At 46.6% G+C, this 19,867-nt stretch overlaps 1 protein-coding gene across 2 annotated transcripts in view; it reads right to left on the bottom strand.

Moving 5' to 3' along the window:
- Positions 1 to 14,495: 14,495 nt before the first annotated feature.
- Positions 14,496 to 19,867, bottom strand: part of POLR3G (RNA polymerase III subunit G) — a 37,738-nt gene continuing 32,366 nt past the window's right edge. Inside the window, exons 7-8 of one of the 2 annotated variants that reach the window (XM_069745377.1) lie at positions 16,236 to 16,358; positions 14,496 to 14,698 (exon numbers count right to left, since the gene is read on the bottom strand). In XM_069745377.1, the coding sequence (XP_069601478.1) occupies positions 14,615 to 14,698; positions 16,236 to 16,358 (207 nt within the window). In that variant the 3' untranslated portion in view covers positions 14,496 to 14,614. Of the gene's footprint in view, positions 14,699 to 16,235; positions 16,359 to 19,867 lie in introns of those variants that run through there. The other variant, XR_011317113.1, reaches the window with a different exon arrangement.

Here is a 19,867-nt window from a genome sequence, read left to right as displayed (position 1 = left end):
CACCCCTTCTGACACAGCCTCCCCTGCGGCACTCTCTTACGGTGGCTTCCACCTTTCTCACACACCCCGCCCCAGCAGCAAACATGGCGGAGGAGTTGGTTTTCTCCTGTCAGATAACTGCTCCTTCACCCCAATCCCACTGCCACCCTCTGTTACCCTCCCTTCCTTTGAGGTGCACTCTGTGCGCATCTACTCCCTCTCCAACCTCCAACTGGCTGTCATCTACTGTCCCCCAGGGCCAGCCACCACCTTCTTCGACCACTTCACCACCTGGCTACTCCATTTCCTCGCCGCTGACATCCCCACTATCATCATGGGCGACTTCAACATCCCCATTGACACTTCCCTCTCAGCTGCCACTAAACTTCTATCCCTCACTTCCTCCTTTGGCCTTACTCAATGGTCTTCTACAGCCACCCACAATGATGGTCACACACTGGACCTCATTCTCACCCGCCTCTGCTCCCTATCTAACCTCTCAAACTCACCTCTTCCTCTTTCTAACCACAACCTACTTACATTCTCTTCCCTTTCCACTCCTTGTCTACAACCCCCACCCCACAAACTCTCACACCCTCGCAGAAATCTTAAACACCTTGATCTTCACTCACTCTCTGAATCCCTCCTCCCTCTCACAGACATAAGCTCCCTACACAATGCGGATGATGCTGCCGCTCTATATAACACCACAATAGCTGCAGCTTTGGAATCTCTTGCCCCTCTCACACATACCAAAGCTCGCAAAATCAACAGACAACCCTGGCACACCAGCATGACCAAAGAACTGAGGCAAGCTTCCAGAGCTGCTGAGCGCAGATGGAAAAGATCCCACTCCATCGAGCACTTCATCGCATTCAAACAGTCCCTCACTGCTTTCAAAACCACGCTCGCCACAGCAAAACAAACCTACTTCTCATCTCTCATATCCTCCCTGTCTCACAACCCTAAACAGTTATCCAACACCTTCAACTCTCTCCTCCGTCCCCCAGCACCTCCTCCCTCCCCACTCATCTCAGCTGAAGACTTTGCCTCATTTTTCAAGCAGAAAATTGAGAACATCAGAGACAATTTTAGTAAACAACCCCCAGAACCCTTCCTCCCAACTACCCAGCCCTCCACCTCCAAAACCAACTTCTCCACCATTACAGAAGATGGACTCTCCACTCTACTCTCAAGATCGCATCTCACCACCTGTGCACTTGACCCACTCCCATCCCACTTCATCCCAAACCTCACCACAGTCTTCATCCCAACCCTAACCCATCTCTTTAACCTATCACTAACAACTGGCACTTTCCCCTCAAGCTTTAAACACGCCTCAATCACACCTATCCTCAAAAAGCCCTCTCTTGACCCATCCTCTGCATCTAGCTATCGCCCTATATCACTTCTCCCCTTTGCCTCAAAACTACTGGAACAACATGTCCATCTTGAACTGTCCTCCCATCTATCTTCCTGCTCCTTCTTCGACCGCTTTCAATCAGGCTTCCGGTCACACCACTCCACTGAAACTGCCCTAACTAAGGTCACCAATGACCTATTAACCGCCAAGAGCAAGCGACACTACTCTGTCCTCCTCCTCCTGGACCTGTCCTCTGCCTTTGACACAGTGGACCATTCCCTGCTGCTGCAGACCCTCTCATCCCTTGGAATCACAGAATTGGCCCTATCCTGGATCTCATCATACCTAACTGACCGTACATTCAGCGTCTCCCACTCACACACCACCTCCTCACCTCGCCCCCTATCTGTCGGAGTCCCGCAAGGTTCAGTTCTAGGACCCCTGCTCTTCTCCATCTACACCTTTGGCCTGGGACAGCTCATAGAATCTCACGGCTTTAAGTATCATCTCTATGCTGACGACACACAGATCTACATCTCTGGACCAGATATCACCTCCCTACTAACCAGAATCCCTCAATGTCTGTCTGCTATTTCATCCTTCTTCTCCACTAGATTTCTAAAACTTAACATGGACAAAACAGAATTCATCATCTTTCCCCCATCTCACGCGACCTCCCCAACGAACCTATCCATTACAGTAAACGGCTGCCCACTCTCCCCAGTCCCACAAGCCCGCTGTCTTGGGGTAATCCTTGACACTGATCTCTCCTTTAAACCACATATCCAAACCCTTTCCACTTCCTGCCGCCTCCAACTCAAAAATATTTCACGGATCCGCACATTCCTAAACCAAGAATCTGCAAAGACCCTAGTCCATGCCCTCATCATCTCCCGCCTTGACTACTGTAACCTCCTGCTCTGTGGCCTCCCCGCTAACACTCTTGCACCCCTCCAATCTATTCTAAACTCTGCTGCCCGACTAATCCACCTGTCCCCCCGCTATTCCCCGGCCTCTCCCCTCTGTCAATCCCTGCACTGGCTCCCCATCACCCAGAGACTCCAGTACAAAAACCTAACCATGACATACAAAGCCATCCACAACCTGTCTCCTCCATACATCTGCGACCTCGTCTCCCGGTACTTTCCTGCACGCAACCTCCGATCCTCACAAGATCTCCTTCTCTACTCCCCTATTATCTCCTCTTCCCACAATCGCATACAAGATTTCTCTCGTGCATCCCCCCTACTCTGGAATGCTCTACCACAACATATCAGACTCTTGCCTACCATCGAAACCTTCAAAAAGAACCTGAAGACCCACCTCTTCCGACAAGCCTACAACCTGCAGTAACCACCGATTGACCAAACCGCTGCACAGCCAGCTCTACCCTCACCTACTGTATCCTCACCCATCCCTTGTAGATTGTGAGCCCTCGCGGGCAGGGTCCTCTCTCCTCCTGTACCAGTTGTGACTTGTATTGTTAAAGATTATTGTACTTGTTTTATTATGCATACCCCTCCTCACATGTAAAGCGCCATGGAATAAATGGCGCTATAATAATAAATAATAATAATAAATAATAATAATAACCGAGCAATCAGAACTTCTCTGCGACAAAACAGCCCCCGCTCCAATCTCAGAAGCATCAACCTCGACCTGGAACGGAAGCGAAACATCTGGTTGACAACACAGGGGCAGAAGAAAAACGACGCTTCAACTCTTGAAAAGCTTCCACCGCAGCAGAAGACCAATTGACCACATCAGCACCTTTCTTGGTCAAATCGGTCAATGGTTTAGCAATACTAGAAAAATTGCAGATGAAGCGACGATAAAAATTAGCAAAGCCCAGGAACTTTTGCAGACTTTTCAGAGATGTCGGCTGAGTCCAATTATGGATGGCTTGGACCTTAACAGGGTCCATCTCGATAGTAGAAGGGGAAAAGATGAACCCCAAAAATGAAACCTTCTGCACACCATAGAGACACTTTGATCCCTTCACAAACAAAGAATTAGCACGCAGGACCTGAAAAACTGTTCTGACCTGCTTCACATGAGACTCCCAATCATCCGAGAAGATCAAAATGTCATCCAAGTACACAATCAGGAATTTATCCAGGTACTCTCGGAAGATGTCATGCATAAAGGACTGAAACACTGATGGAGAATTGGCAAGTCCGAATGGCATTACTAGATACTCAAAATGGCCCTCGGGCGTATTAAATGCAGTTTTCCACTCATCGCCTCGCTTAATACGCACAAGATTATACGCACCACGAAGATCTATCTTGGTGAACCAACTAGCCCCCTTAATCCGAGCAAACAAATCAGATAACAATGGCAAGGGGTACTGAAATTTAACCGTGATCTTATTTAGAAGGCGGTAATCTATACAAGGTCTCAGCGAACCATCCTTCTTGGCTACAAAAAAGAACCCTGCTCCTAATGGCGACGATGACGGGCGAATATGCCCCTTCTCCAAAGACTCCTTCACATAACTCCGCATAGCGGCGTGCTCAGGCACAGATAAATTAAACAGTCGACCTTTTGGGAATTTACTACCAGGAATCAAATCGATAGCACAATCACAATCCCTATGCGGAGGTAGGGTATCGGACTTGGGCTCATCAAATAAATCCCGGTGATCAGACAAGAACTCAGGAACCTCAGAAGGGGTGGATGACGAAATAGTCAGAAATGGGACATCACCATGTACCCCCTGACAACCCCAGCTGGACACAGACATGGATTTCCAATCTAATACTGGATTATGGACTTGTAGCCATGGCAACCCCAACACGACCACATCATGCAGATTATGCAACACCAGAAAGCGAATAACCTCCTGATGTGCAGGAGCCATGCACATGGTCAGCTGGGTCCAGTACTGAGGCTTATTCTTGGCCAAAGGCGTAGCATCAATTCCTCTCAATGGAATAGGACACTGCAAGGGCTCCAAGAAAAACCCACAACGCCTAGCATACTCCATGTCCATCAAATTCAGAGCAGCGCCTGAGTCCACAAATGCCATGACAGAATACGATGACAAAGAGCAGATCAAGGTAACGGACAGAAGAAATTTTGACTGTACCGTACCAATGGTGGCAGACCTAGCGAACCGCTTAGTGCGCTTAGGACAATCAGAGATAGCATGAGTGGAATCACCACAGTAGAAACACAGCCTATTCAGATGTCTGTGTTCTTGCCGTTCAACTCTGGTCAAAGTCCTATCGCACTGCATAGGCTCAGGTTTAAGCTCAGGTAATACCTCCAAATGGTGCACAGATTTACGCTTGCGCAAGCGTCGACCGATCTGAATGGCCAAAGACATAGACTCATTCAGACCAGCAGGCATAGGAAATCCCACCATGACATCCTTAAGGGCTTCAGAGAGACCTTTTCTGAATATAGCTGCGAGCGCACCTTCATTCCACTGAGTGAGTACGGACCACTTTCTAAATTTCTGACAATATACCTCTATTTCATCCTGACCCTGACACAGAGCCAGCAAATTCTTCTCTGCCTGATCCACAGAATTAGGCACATCGTACAGCAATCCGAGCGCCAGGAAAAATGCATCGATATTACTTAATGCAGGATCTCCTGACGCAAGAGAAAATGCCCAGTCCTGAGGGTCGCCACGCAAAAAAGAAATAACGATCCTAACTTGTTGAACTGGGTCACCAGAGGAGCGAGGTTTCAAAGCCAGAAACAGTCTACAATTATTTTTGAAACTCAGAAATTTAGCTCTATCTCCAAAAAACAAATCAGGAATAGGAATTCTCGGTTCTAACATAGAATTCTGAACCACAAAGTCTTGAATACTTTGTACTCTTGCCGTGAGCTGATCCACACATGAAGACAGACCTTTAATGTCCATTGCTACACCTGTGTCCTGAACCACCCAAATGTCTAGGGGAAAAAAAAAGCAAAACAGTGCAAAGAAAAAAAAATGGTCTCAGAACTTTTTTCCCCTCTATTGGGAATCATTAGTACTTCGGGCCTCCAGTACTGTTATGAAAGGTAATTCAGTACCACAATGGACATAGAGGTCAGCGCACATACAGTGACCTGGCAATAACCCAAAAAAACAAGAACGAGCTCTGAGACGTGGGAACTCTGTTGACCGCAATCCCTAATCCTCTCCAACCACACTAAAGGCAGCCGTGGATTGTGCCTAACGCTCCCTATGCAACTCGGCACGGCCTGAGAAACTAGTTAGCCTGAAGATAGAAAATAAGCCTACCTTGCCTCAGAGAAATACCCCAAAGGAAAAGGCAGCCCCCACATATAATGACTGTGAGTTAAGATGAAAAGACAAACGTAGAGATGAAATAGATTTAGCAAAGTGAGGCCCAACTTTCTGAACAGAGCGAGGATAGGAAAGGTAACTTTGCGGTCAACACAAAACCCTACAAAAACCACGCAAAGGGGGCAAAAAGACCCTCCGTACCGAACTAACGGCACGGAGGTACACCCTCTGCGTCCCAGAGCTTCCAGCAAGCAGAAAAAAAACAAATTGACAAGCTGGACAGAAAAAAAACAGCAAACAAATAGCAAAGAGGAACTTAGCTATGCAGAGCAGCAGGCCACAGGAACGATCCAGGAGGAAACAGATGCAATACTAGAACATTGACTGGAGGCCAGGATCAAAGCACTAGGTGGAGTTAAATAGAGCAGCACCTAACGACTTCACCACATCACCTGAGGAAGGAAACTCAGAAGCCGCAGTACCACTTTCCTCCACCAACGGAAGCTCACAGAGAGAACCAGCTGAAGTACCATTTGTGACCACAGGAGGGAGCTCTGCCACAGAATTCACAACAGAAGAGCCATGCTGAAGTTTGCCAAAGACCATAAGGATTAGACCACAGAGGACTGGAGTAAGGTAATCTTCTCTGATGAGTCTAATGTTCAGCTTTGTCCAACACCTGGTCATCTAATGGTTAGACGGAGACTTGGAGAGGCGTACAAGCCAGTGTCTTGCACCCACTGTGAAATTTGGTGGAGGATCGGTGATGATCTGGGGATGCTTCTGCAAGGCTGGAATTGGGCAGGTTGTTCTTTGCGAAGGACGTATGAATCAAGCCGGATAAAAGGTAATCCTGGAAAAACAGTTGATTCCTTCTGTTCAGGCAAAGTTCCCCAACTCTGAGGACTGTTTTTTCCAGCAGGACAATGCACCATGGTACACAGCTAGGTCATCAAGGTGTGGATGAAGAACCACCACATCAAATCCCTGTCATGGCCAGCGCAATCTCCAGACCTGAACCTCATTGAAAACCTCCAGAATGTAATCAAGAGGAAGATGGATAGTCACAAGCCATCAAACAAAAAAGAGCTGCTTCAATTTTTATACCAGGAGTGGCATAAGGTCACCCAAAAGCAGTGTGGAAGACTGGTGGAAAGCATGCCAAGACGCATGAAAGCGGTCATTAAAAATCATGGTTATACCACAAAATATAAAATTTCTGAATTTTAAAACATTAGTATTGTTTCTAAATGATCATGAACTTTTTTTTTGCATTATTTAAGATCTGCAAGCAATGCATTTTTTTGTTATTTTCACCATTTCTCATTTTCAGAATATAAATACAAAATTTATTGCTTAGAACTTCGGAGACATGTTGTCAGTAATTTATAGAATAACAGAACAATTTACATTTTACTGGAAAATATACCTATTAGGCCGGCGTCACAGTACCGTGTTTTACGGATGTATGAGAGGTGCTGAAAATACGGATTGCATACGGTACAATGCTTCTCTATGCCCCAGCTCGTATTTTACTGATCTGTATTATACGGTCTTCTACGGCCATAGAAAATCGCAGCATGCTGCGTTTGTCACCGTATTGCGCAAAAAATACGCCAATGAAAGTCTATGGGGGCGAGAAAAATACGGATTACACACGGACCAACAGTGTGACTCGCGAGAAATACGCAACGGTGTTCTCTAGAAAAGCCGGCAATTCAGTGCGGTGTACAGTAAAACACACTGACAGGTTAGAATAGAATAGATAAGATAAATGTCTACACACAGTATAGGGATAGAGAAATTTATATATATATATGTAATCAGTGAGACACATATGTATATATGTCAGTGAGACGTCTGTATATATATTAATATTTCATACAGCGCTGGATAGCTTAAAAGCCGGTAATTCAATTACCGGCTTTTGCTATCTCCTTCCTAAACCCGACAGGATATGAGACATGGTTTACATACAGTAAACCATCTCATCCTTTTTTTTTGCATATTCCACACTACTTCTAAAGCAGATAGATGAAGCTGCAACCCATAATGAGGTCCTGGTTATGGGGGACTTTAACTACCCGGATATTAACTGGGAAACAGAAACCTGTGAAACCCATAAAGGCAACAGGTTTCTGCTAATAACCAAGAAAAATTATCTTTCACAATTGGTGCAGAATCCAACCAGAGGAGCAGCACTTTTAGACCTAATACTATCTAATAGACCTGACAGAATAACAAATCTGCAGGTGGTCGGGCATCTAGGAGATAGCGACCACAATATTGTACAGTTTCACCTGTCTTTCACTAGGGGGACTTGTCAGGGAGTCACAAAAACACTGAACTTTAGGAAGGCAAAGTTTGACCAGCTTAGAGATGCCCTTAATCTGGTAGACTGGGACAATATCCTCAGAAATAAGAATACAGATAATAAATGGGAAATGTTTAAGAACATCCTAAATAGGCAGTGTAAGCGGTTTATACCTTGTGGGAATAAAAGGACTAGAAATAGGAAAAACCCAATGTGGCTAAACAAAGAAGTAAGACTGGCAATTAACAGTAAAAAGAAAGCATTTGCACTACTAAAGCAGGATGGCACCATTGAAGCTCTAAAAAACTATAGGGAGAAAAATACTTTATCTAAAAAACTAATTAAAGCTGCCAAAAAGGAAACAGAGAAGCACATTGCTAAGGAGAGTAAAACTAATCCCAAACTGTTCTTCAACTATATTAATAGTAAAAGAATAAAAACTGAAAATGTAGGCCCCTTAAAAAATAGTGAGGAAAGAATGGTTGTAGATGACGAGGAAAAAGCTAACATATTAAACACCTTCTTCTCCACGGTATTCACGGTGGAAAATGAAATGCTAGGTGAAATCCCAAGAAACAATGAAAACCCTATATTAAGGGTCACCAATCTAACCCAAGAAGAGGTGCGAAACCGGCTAAATAAGATTAAAATAGATAAATCTCCGGGTCCGGATGGCATACACCCACGAGTACTAAGAGAACTAAGTAATGTAATAGATAAACCATTATTTCTTATTTTTAGGGACTCTATAGCGACAGGGTCTGTTCCGCAGGATTGGCGCATAGCAAATGTGGTGCCAATATTCAAAAAGGGCTCTAAAAGTGAACCTGGAAATTATAGGCCAGTAAGTCTAACCTCTATTGTTGGTAAAATATTTGAAGGGTTTCTGAGGGATGTTATTCTGGATTATCTCAATGAGAATAACTGTTTAACTCCATATCAGCATGGGTTTATGAGAAATCGCTCCTGTCAAACTAATCTAATCAGTTTTTATGAAGAGGTAAGCTATAGGCTGGACCACGGTGAGTCATTGGACGTGGTATATCTCGATTTTTCCAAAGCGTTTGATACCGTGCCGCACAAGAGGTTGGTACACAAAATGAGAATGCTTGGTCTGGGGGAAAATGTGTATAAATGGGTTAGTAACTGGCTTAGTGATAGAAAGCAGAGGGTGGTTATAAATGGTATAGTCTCTAACTGGGTCGCTGTGACCAGTGGGGTACCGCAGGGGTCGGTATTGGGACCTGTTCTCTTCAACATATTCATTAATGATCTGGTAGAAGGTTTACACAGTAAAATATCGATATTTGCAGATGATACAAAACTATGTAAAGCAGTTAATACAAGAGAAGATAGTATTCTGCTACAGATGGATCTGGATAAGTTGGAAACTTGGGCTGAAAGGTGGCAGATGAGGTTTAACAATGATAAATGTAAGGTTATACACATGGGAAGAAGGAATCAATGTCACCATTACACACTGAATGGGAAACCACTGGGTAAATCTGACAGGGAGAAGGACTTGGGGATCCTAGTTAATGATAAACTTACCTGGAGCAGCCAGTGCCAGGCAGCAGCTGCCAAGGCAAACAGGATCATGGGGTGCATTAAAAGAGGTCTGGATACACATGATGAGAGCATTATACTGCCTCTGTACAAATCCCTAGTTAGACCGCACATGGAGTACTGTGTCCAGTTTTGGGCACCGGTGCTCAGGAAGGATATAATGGAACTAGAGAGAGTACAAAGGAGGGCAACAAAATTAATAAAGGGGATGGGAGAACTACAATACCCAGATAGATTAGCGAAATTAGGATTATTTAGTCTAGAAAAAAGACGACTGAGGGGCGATCTAATAACCACGTATAAGTATATAAGGGGACAATACAAATATCTCGCTGAGGATCTGTTTATACCAAGGAAGGTGACGGGCACAAGGGGGCATTCTTTGCGTCTGGAGGAGAGAAGGTTTTTCCACCAACATAGAAGAGGATTCTTTACTGTTAGGGCAGTGAGAATCTGGAATTGCTTGCCTGAGGAGGTGGTGATGGCGAACTCAGTCGAGGGGTTCAAGAGAGGCCTGGATGTCTTCCTGGAGCAGAACAATATTGTATCATACAATTAGGTTCTGTAGAAGGACGTAGATCTGGGGATTTATTATGATGGAATATAGGCTGAACTGGATGGACAAATGTCTTTTTTCGGCCTTACTAACTATGTTACTATGTTACTATGTTACTAATGCTAGTAGTGTGTATGTGCAAAATGTGGGCTCTGTAGCTATTGAATTAAAGGGTTAAATTGCAGAAAAAATTGGTGTGGGCTCCCGCGCAATTTTCTCCGCCAGAATGGTAAAGCCAGTGACTGAGGGCAGATATTAATAGCCTGGAGAGGGTCCATGGTTATTGCCCCCCCCCCCTGGCTAAAATCATCTGCCCCCAGCCACCCCAGAAAAGGCACATCTGGAAGATGCGCCTATTCTGGCACTTGGCCACTTTCTTCCCATTCCCGTGTAGCATTAGATATTATAACATTATAACATTAGATATTTTTACTATTGATGCTGCATACCCAGCGACTTGGATTTCCATGACAGAGGCTGCGACCAATGAATATCCGCGACAGACAGATGGAAGTGACCCTTAGACAATTATATAGTAGGAATATAATTATATATAATTGTCTAAGGGGTACTTCCGTCTGTCCTTCTGTCTGTCACGGATATTCATTGGTCGTGGCCTCTGTCTATCACGGAAATCCAAGTCGCTGATTGGACGGCGCAAAACAGCCACGAACAATCAGCGACGGGCACAGTCTGGAAGAAAATGGCCGCTCCTTACTCCCCGCAGTCAGTGGCCCGTGCCCGCTCCATACTCCCCACAGTGTCCCCAGTGCCCGCTCCATACTCCCCGCAGTGTCCCCGGCACTCCGCTATATACTCCCTGCAGTGTCCCCGGCGCTCCGCTCCATGCTCCCCGCAGTCACTGTCCCCATCGCCCGCTCCATACTCCCCTCCGGTCACCGCTAACACAGGGTTAATGCCGGCGGTAATGGACCGCGTTATGCCACGGGTAACGCACTCAGTTACCGCCGCTATTAACCCTGTGTGTCCCCAACCTTTTACTATTGATGCTGCCTATGCGGCATCAATAGTAAAAAAAGTAATGTTAAAAAAAACAAAAAACCTATACACTCACCCTCCGTTGTCCGCTCGCGCCTGCCGCCATCTTCCTTTCCCAGCGATGCTTTGCGAAATTACCCAGAAGATGTAGCGGTCTCGCGAGACTGCCAAGTCATCTGGGTAATTTAATAAAGCATCCTGGGAATGGAAGATGGCGGCAGCCGTGCGCCCATCGGCACAGCGTCCTTGGATCCCAGGAGGCGGAGAGACGGGACGCTGAGGAGCAGCGACAAGAATGGTGAGTATGTTAGACTACAAGGGGCCCTTGGATCGTTAGGGGAGTAGGTTTATTTTTTTTATTTTTTAACCTGTGACATACGTGGCTGGGCAATATACTACGTCACTGGGCAATATACTATGTGGCTGTGCTGTATACTACGTCACTGGGCAATATACTACGTGGCTCTGTGCTGTATACTATGTCACTGGGCAATATACTACGTGGCTCTGTGCTGTATACTACGTCACCGGGCAATATACTATGTGTATATACACACAGGGCCGGCTCCAGGTTTGTGAGGGCCCCGGGCGAAAGAGACTCAGTGGGCACACCCTTTAACACATACCACGATTCATGATCGCCATGTAGTATATAACACACCCATGTAGTATATAGCACAGCGCCCCTCCCCCCAAGAATGGCCCCATAGTCCAGTACTCCCTGTTAGTTACAAAAAAAAAAAAAAAACACTCCTCACCTCTCAATGTTCCCGCACTGCGCTGCTTCGGTCTTGGTGGCTGCCGCTGCACTGCCTGACACACAGCGAGTGCGCGATGATGTCATCGCGCACCCGCAGTGGCAGTGTCAGAGGCAGAGTGGGGAATGATGGGCGAGGGAGCGTCAGGTGACGCTCTCTCCTCCATCACTTGCTTTGAACTTTACCGGCAGACGCCGGTAAAGTTCAAAGCGGCAGCGGAGGAGTTGGTGCTTGCGACAGGCGCCCCCCCCCGCCTTACAGGTGCCCCATAGCAGCTGCGTGATGTGTTGCTAGCTGAATGCCCCAGGCACTGGCAGCTGCCTGCCCCTAACGCCGGCCCTGAATGGCCCCCCTGTTTCGCCAGAGCCCCGGCACTTGCCCGGGTACTGACGCTGGGTATGTATGTATGTATGTATGTATGTATGTATGTATGTATGTATGTATGTATGTATGTATGTATATATATTTATTGGCCCCGCCTGAGCCGTGGGGTACTCGGGACCAGGTCCTGCGGTTCACAGGGGGGTGTCACGGTGGCGATCCGGTCCGTGGCCCTGGGCACCCATGTAAAAGTGAAAGGTCTTTAAAAGGATAAAGTTTATGTTCGTGACGCCACCTGTGGTATTCGGTCAGGGTGACAGACGCTGCTTTAAGGGGTCCGCTGGGGTGAGGTTCTGGCAGCTAGATGGTATATCTTCCCACAGGTGAAGTACATCCCCAGGGCTCCTGATGTGTAGATGGTGGTATGGTGAGAGGTGCAGAGAAGAACGAGGACACAGGATTGCAGTCTCTTTACCTTGTTTACTGTTGGTTTCAGCAGCCACAGTCCAGGGCACCAGATCACAGGGCAAGTAGGGTCCGGCTGGTTTGGAGGCAAGTCCAGAGTCCCCTTATCCAGGTGGAAAATAGAAGCCTTCCTTTGCGCTGTAGTCCCTTACTACTAGAAGCTTCACATAAGGTCCTGACAGATGTTATCGCTCTCTCTCTCTGTTCCCCGGGTAGGATAGGACATAACCCGTATTGACTGGTGACTTGAGCCTCTTTATGTTTATAGGATCTCTTAGATGACCCGGCTCTGTGGGGTGTCACCGTGCCTCCTGGGTGTGGGTGCGGATAGGTAACGTGCAATTAGCTGCCGGTCTGACGTAAGGAGTGGAGGCCTTTACAACCTCGGTGTTCCAGCTACCGGCGTTCTGCACCTCAGAAAGAGGCAGCCTCTCCTGTGCTTCCTCTCCTGCATGCTCACTGCAATCAATTCTGCGTTCTAAATGTCTCTTTCCAGGAGCTGTAGCACTGTGGCTTACACAGCTCTGTAAACCCTTTGTCCTCCTCAGACTGATGTCTGGAACTCACTAACTTTCCCTACAGACTTTCCCTACAGACTACCAGTTATATATATATGGGGAGTCACCTAGTAAATAGGATCAAAAGCTCCCCCTGGTGGCCTGGAGTGTGAATGTGTTGCATGTTTGTGGTACCTGGTTAGGCTACTTTCACACATCCGTCTTTTTGTTTCAGGCTAAATCCGGCTCTTTAGAGAAAAACCGGAACCGAAAAAAATAAAAACCCGGAACAGTTTTTCCCATTGACTTGTATTAGCGCCAGATCGCGCCGCATGGCCCAGCGTTTCTTCCAGTTTTTTCCCGGATCCGGCGTCTGGAAAAAAAGTCTACTGTAACGTTTTCGGTCTCCGGCAAAAAAGCCTTAAGATCCGGCGCTTCCGGCTGTTTGCTAGAAAGGAAGCCTATGGGAGACGGAAGGTGCCGGATCTGGAAAAAGGCGGATCTGGCGTCCTGATCTGGTTCTTTAAACTGAGCATGCTCCAAATTTTGTTTTTATCCAATAATCTACATATGCTAGCCGGATCCGTCGCATCAGTTTTTCACAATCTGCGCCGGATCCAGTTTTTCCAACATTCACCGGATTTAGCCTGAAACAAAAAGACGGATGTGTGAAAGTAGCCTTACAGTTATCCTTTCTTGCCTCCAAATGTAGCATCACTCTCCCCAGGAGGAAAGCAATGCTACTGTGACAACTAGGACCCTGGGGCGCCACATATATATCTGAGTTTTGGTTACATTATACCCTATGAGGGGCTGCATTGTACCCAATGAGGGGGCAGCATTACACCCAATGAGGGCTGCATTATATTCTATGGGGGGCTACATTATACTTTATGAGGGGGCTACATTATATTCTATGAGGGAGCTGCTTTATATTCTATGAGAGGGCTGCTTTATATTCTGCGAGGGGGGCTACCACAATTCCTGCTACATAATTAAGACGTGTGTCTACCTTATATTATACCCTGATATTAGCACGTTTTACCGCACAATTGGTGGTCTTGCATTTATTTCTATGTAGCTACATAGTGGACCCCCAGCATGATTTTCTGTGGTGGGTCCAAGGTGCTCCAGTCTGACGCTGTTCAGGTATGTTCAACCAACATCCAGATGTTCACTGAACCAAACCTTGAAAGGTTCGCTCATCTCTATACAGGATTAGGATAGAGTTCTGCCCCCATAGTATGTGCATAATGTCCACTATGTAGGAATTTCCACTAAAATCGCCAGATCAGGGAATCGCTTGCTCTCTTGAACACCACCACTACAATGGTAAGGAACAGTTAATGTGATGCAGCGGTCAAGCATGAGGAAAGCACTATGTAGGCTTTTATGAATTCTTATAGAACATCTTAGACTTCTGCATTTTGTCCATTATTTTTTTACAAATGGTGGAACAGAAAGCTTTACATTTTTCCCACACAATAGAAAACAAAATAACTTGACTAATATATTTTCAGTAGTGTGCATGCTTTTGCACACGTTTAATAAGTAGCTTCATCCATGTTGTCATCACTGATACCAAAATCATCTCCATCTTCGAAATATGAAGCAATATAATCATTTTCCTATGATGAATAAAAATGTTGGTTTAGAAGATAAGGTATTTGTGAACACAGACTAAAGGTTCTTTCAAACGTCCGTGCAAATCGGAGATTGGACCTCAAGGCACAGACTGGTCGTGGCTCTCCTGATCCGTGCATTGTAGCTGCATAGAAATACATGAAGCGGTCATGCTCGGGTTGGGAGACTCCTGGACAGTGCGTGCATCAATGGTCTGACCTCTGACTGATGTGCATGGCTGTCTGAATGAGCTTTTACACTTCCAATATAAGGCTTGTGTTTCAAGACAAACTTGACAAAATGTATAATGTATTATAAAAAGAAGCTGTCGGATTATAATCGGGTCAATCTGGGCGGCAGCCCAGGGTCCAGTGGTGTGGGGGGGGCCCTGGGCTACCGCTCAGATTGCCCGCCATCAGGGCATTACTGCCCTGACTGGGGTATGGGCCCGGTGGGCAGAGGGGGCCCACATCTGGCCCCATCTCGTCTGCTCACCGGGCCCCTACTGGCGCTGCGGCAGTTTCACCTATTGACTGCGGGTGCGTGCCCGCACGTCAATAGTTAACAACAGCTGCCAGCCAATTGGAGGCTGGCAGCTGAAGTCGGCCGCAGGCGCAGCGCATATTGCATATTTTAACAAATATTTAATAGGTTACAGTAGAGTAGGGCCCGGCCAAAAGTGTCTACCGTGTTATGGTGGCAGCTTAAAAAGTCTTTTGGCCAAATCAAAAGCTGCTGGCTATATATGTGATCTGGTGATGGGAACTGTTAATATGTGATAGGTGAGAAGTTGAGTTTTTCTAAGAGAGAGCGGTGGGACTGTGGACAGTTCGAGGGGTGGAGGCGGGGCTGGGGTGGAGCCTGGGTGGAGTCTCAAGGGGGCACCGAAAATGTTGCCAGTATGCGGCCCCCGAAATTTCTAGTGGCAGCCTTGCAGTGGCATACCTTGGAGCTCGAGAGCCTCGATGCAAAGTCCTCAACAAAGCCCCAACTATCATGGGGCTAGAATAGTTTTTTTTTTTCTTATATGGACCCAAAAGGTACCATTTGAGTTCCCTTTTGCTCTAAGGTTCAGATGCAACTGCAACCCCTGCACCCACAGTAGGTACGCCCATTTGGTGAAATTATCTATGAGATCACAGATAGGAATTTAAGGGACACTGTCACCTGGATTTGGAGGGAACAATCTTCAGCCATGGAGGCGGGGTTTTTCGGTGTTTGATTCACCCTTTCCTTACCCGCTGGCTGCATGCTGGCTGCAATATTGGATTGAAGTTCATTCTCTGTCCACCATAGTACACGCCTGCGCAAAGCAATCTTGCCTTGTGCAGGCATGTACTACAGAGGACAGAGAATGAACTTCAATCCAATATTGCAGCCAGCATGCAGCCAGCGGGTAAGGAAAGGGTGAATCAAAAACCCAAAAACCCCGCCTCCATGGCTGAAGATTGTTCCCTCCAAATCCAGGTGACAGTGTCCCTTTAAAAGGAAAGTCATGAAAAACGAACAGAAATGCTTTACATATAATACGATATGAGATACCTCCTCATTTTCTTCATCATCCAGATCTACTTCAGCCTCTTCTTCATCTTCTCCTTTCTCTTCTTTCTTTTTCTCCTCATTTTCTTCATCAGACTTTTCATTATCCCCTTTTTTCTCAAGTTCCTATTATCAATAATACAACATACAGTGACCATTAGTGGTCATGATTTAAAAGCAAGTCTATTAAAAGTGACTCACTACAAATAACACTTTTCTTCTGACTGTCGCTAAAAATTATGGCATGCTTGGTTTAAATAGATATGACCTTGGTCAGATGTGACATAATTTGAAGTGTGACATCTTTAAAGTGCAACATCAGAAATATACCAGAATGTTAACCAATGGTATATTCTCCTTCATGCTGCCATGCCCTGATCCATCTGCTTTCATCCACAGGTACCTCTGAACTCCCTCTTAATCCAGAGTACCCACTGCACCCCAGAATCCCATGTACTCCTCTTCCTCTGTTCTAACTGGTACGTCTGAACTCGCTCTTAATCCAGAATACCCACTGCATTCCAGAATCCCATGTAATCCTCTTCCTCTATTCTAACTAGTAGGCTGCTGTTTTTTCCCTCACTTTTATTCCACGTATCATACTTCAAATTTACTGAATGTATATTAATATGTCCATGCTCCTCACACCTAGCCCGACCTTACCATCTCTTTCTGCCTCTTTTTTCAGCTTTGATGCTAATCAAATGTTCCATTAACTGCAATCTGTAAATTGCTCTCTGCTGTGAACTGTCCTCCTGCTCCCTCCTCCTCCCCTCTCTCTCACCGGACTTCATTTCATGGACATTTGAATGGTATAAGTTGAATGCAGCAGATCAGATATGACCTTGGTCAGATGTGACATCTTTAAAAAGTGTAGAAATATATCAGAAATAGTCAGAAGGCAAGACTAATCACGGTCTTCTAATTTTATGTACCTTTCTTTTCTTACCCTGCTCTTTAACCATGCTCCCATTTGCCCTCACCATTTTTGCTCCACTAATCCTCACTCTCCTTCGCCATCCCCAAAACCCTGCACCCTAGAACCAAATAACTATCTCCCCTTCTCTTACCCCCCCCCTGCTGATATACATCCCACTAATCCTCACCCACATCTTTCTCACACTTAAGGTATCGTCACACTAAGCGACGCTGCAGCGATACCGACAACGATGTCGATCGCTGCAGCGTCGCTGTTTGGTCGCTGGAGACCTGTCACACAGACAGCTCTCCAGCGACCAACGATCCTGAAGTCCCCGAGTAACCAGGGAAAACATCGGGTTACTAAGCGCAGGGCCGCGCTTAGTAACCCGATGTTTACCCTGGTTACCAGCGCAAAAAAAAACCAAACAGTACATAATTACCTACCGCTGTCTGTCCCCGGCGCTGTGCTTCTCTGCACTGACTGTGCACAGCGGCCGGAAAGCAGAGCGGTGATGTCACCGCTCTGCTTTCCGGCCGCTGTGCTCACAGCCAGTGCAGGAGGAGTGCAGAGAAGCACAGCGCCGGGGACAGACAGCGGTAGGTAAGTATGTACGGTTTGGTTTTTTTTTTACTTTTACGCTGGTAACCAGGGTAAACATCGGGTTACTAAGCGCGGCCCTGCGCTTAGTTACCCGATGTTTACCCTGGTTACCGGGGACCTCGGGATAGTTGGTCGCTGGAGAGCTGGCTGCGACATGCTACTTCTTTTAATCCGCAGCGTTTCCGCACGGAATTTTCCGCACCATCAGCACAGCATTTTTTTCCACATTAATTTACATTGTACTGTAAATCACTTGCGGATCTGCAGCGTTTCTGCACTGCAAAAAACACTGAAGATCCGCAGGAAATCTGCAACGTGTGCACATAACCTAAGAGGAACTACTGCAATCCCTCACACTTAAAATCTGTGCCACTGACCCCCACCCCCGCTTCCTCTCTCTGGAGCACTTTGGAATGTCCACTCCATCTGCCACAAGCTCCACGTGATCCAAGATCTCTTTACTTCTCCCAACCTTTCCTTCCTGGCCCTCACAGACCTGGCTGACGCCCCCCGACATAGCCTCCCCTGCTGCACTGAGTTATGGCGGCCTCCACTTTACCCACACTCCTTACTCTGGCAACAGAAATGGTGGAGGAGTGGGTTTCCTTCTTTCTAAAAACTGCTCCTTCAACCCTATCCAACCCCCACCCTTCCTTATCCTCCCTTCTTTCGAGATTCACTTTGTCCGTATCTACTCGCCCTCTAATCTCCAAATGGCTGTCATATACTGACCACCAGGCTCAGCCACTGCCTTCGTTGACCAGTTCTCCACCTGGCTTCTTCACTTTCTGCTGACATACCCACCATCATCATGGGCGAATTTAATATCCCTACTGACACCCGCAAACCAGCAGCCTCCAAACTCCTGTCCTTTACCTCATCCTTTGGACTTATTCAGTGGTCCTCCACAGCCACCCACACAGACGGACATACACTAGACCTCATCTTCACCTGCCTCTGTTCCCTATGTAATCTCACAACCTCTCCCTTCCACCTATCTGCACACCTTCTCACCCTTTTCCTCCTCACTCGCCCCCATGTCCAGCCACTAGCACATGCTCGCAGAAATCTCGCACTTACACATTCACCGACTCTCAGACTCTTCACTCCATGACATGGACAGCGCCATCACTTTCTATAATGCTACCCTAACATCAGCCATAAACTCAGTCGCCCCTCTCATACATGGCAAAGTGCGACAAATCAATAGGCAACCCTGGCACAACAATCTCTCAAAAAAACTTCAACAAGCATCCAGGGTCGCGGAGCGGTGTTGGAAGAAAACACGCCTGCCATACAACTTCACTGCTTTCAAACAAGCTACACTTGCCTTCAAATTAGCCCTCACCTCTGCTAAATACAAGATTTGTGAAATAGGTCTATCTTCATTATCCTACAACCCAAAACAACTGTTCAGCACATTCAACTCTCTCCTCTGCCCACCAGTGACACCTCCAACTCCCCTCATCTCTGCTGAGGACTTTTGCCACCTACTTCAAAAATAAGATCGACCAAATAAGGCAAATGTTTATTGTTCCACCACTCCATATATCAGACTTCTGCCCTTCCCCAATAACCTCTCTCTCCCCAACATCACTAAAGGAGAGCTTACTTACCTCCTTTCCAAATCACACCTCACCACCTATGCACTTGACCCATCCCTTCCCACCTGCTCCCCAACTTCACTAACCCGCTCATTCCAGCCCTAACCCATCTCTTAAACCTATTGCTATCTTCTGGTACCTTCCCCTCTGCCTTCAAACATACCATCATCACCCCATCCTCAAAAAAACTAACCTTGACCCATCTGCTATGCCTAGCTATCGCCCCATATCACTGATCCAGTTTGCTTCCAACTCCTTGAGCAGCATGTCTATGCTCAACTTTCCTCCCACCTCTCATCTAAGTCTCTCCTTGACAACCTCCAATCTGGCTTCTGCCCCCACCACTCCACCAAAACTGCCCTAACCAAAATTACTAATGACTTACAGCCAAAGCTAGCAGACCGTTCTGAACCCTCCTCCTTCTCAACCTGTCCTCTGCCTTCGACACAGTCGACCACTGCTTACTGCTACAGATTCTTTCTTCCCTTGGCATCAAAGACCTTGCCCTG

This window comes from Ranitomeya imitator, chromosome 1, assembly GCF_032444005.1.
Source record: "Ranitomeya imitator isolate aRanImi1 chromosome 1, aRanImi1.pri, whole genome shotgun sequence".
NCBI lineage: Eukaryota > Metazoa > Chordata > Amphibia > Anura > Dendrobatidae > Ranitomeya > Ranitomeya imitator.
Note: the sequence above shows the minus strand (reverse complement) of the source record. Positions and strands in the feature narration are given on the sequence as shown.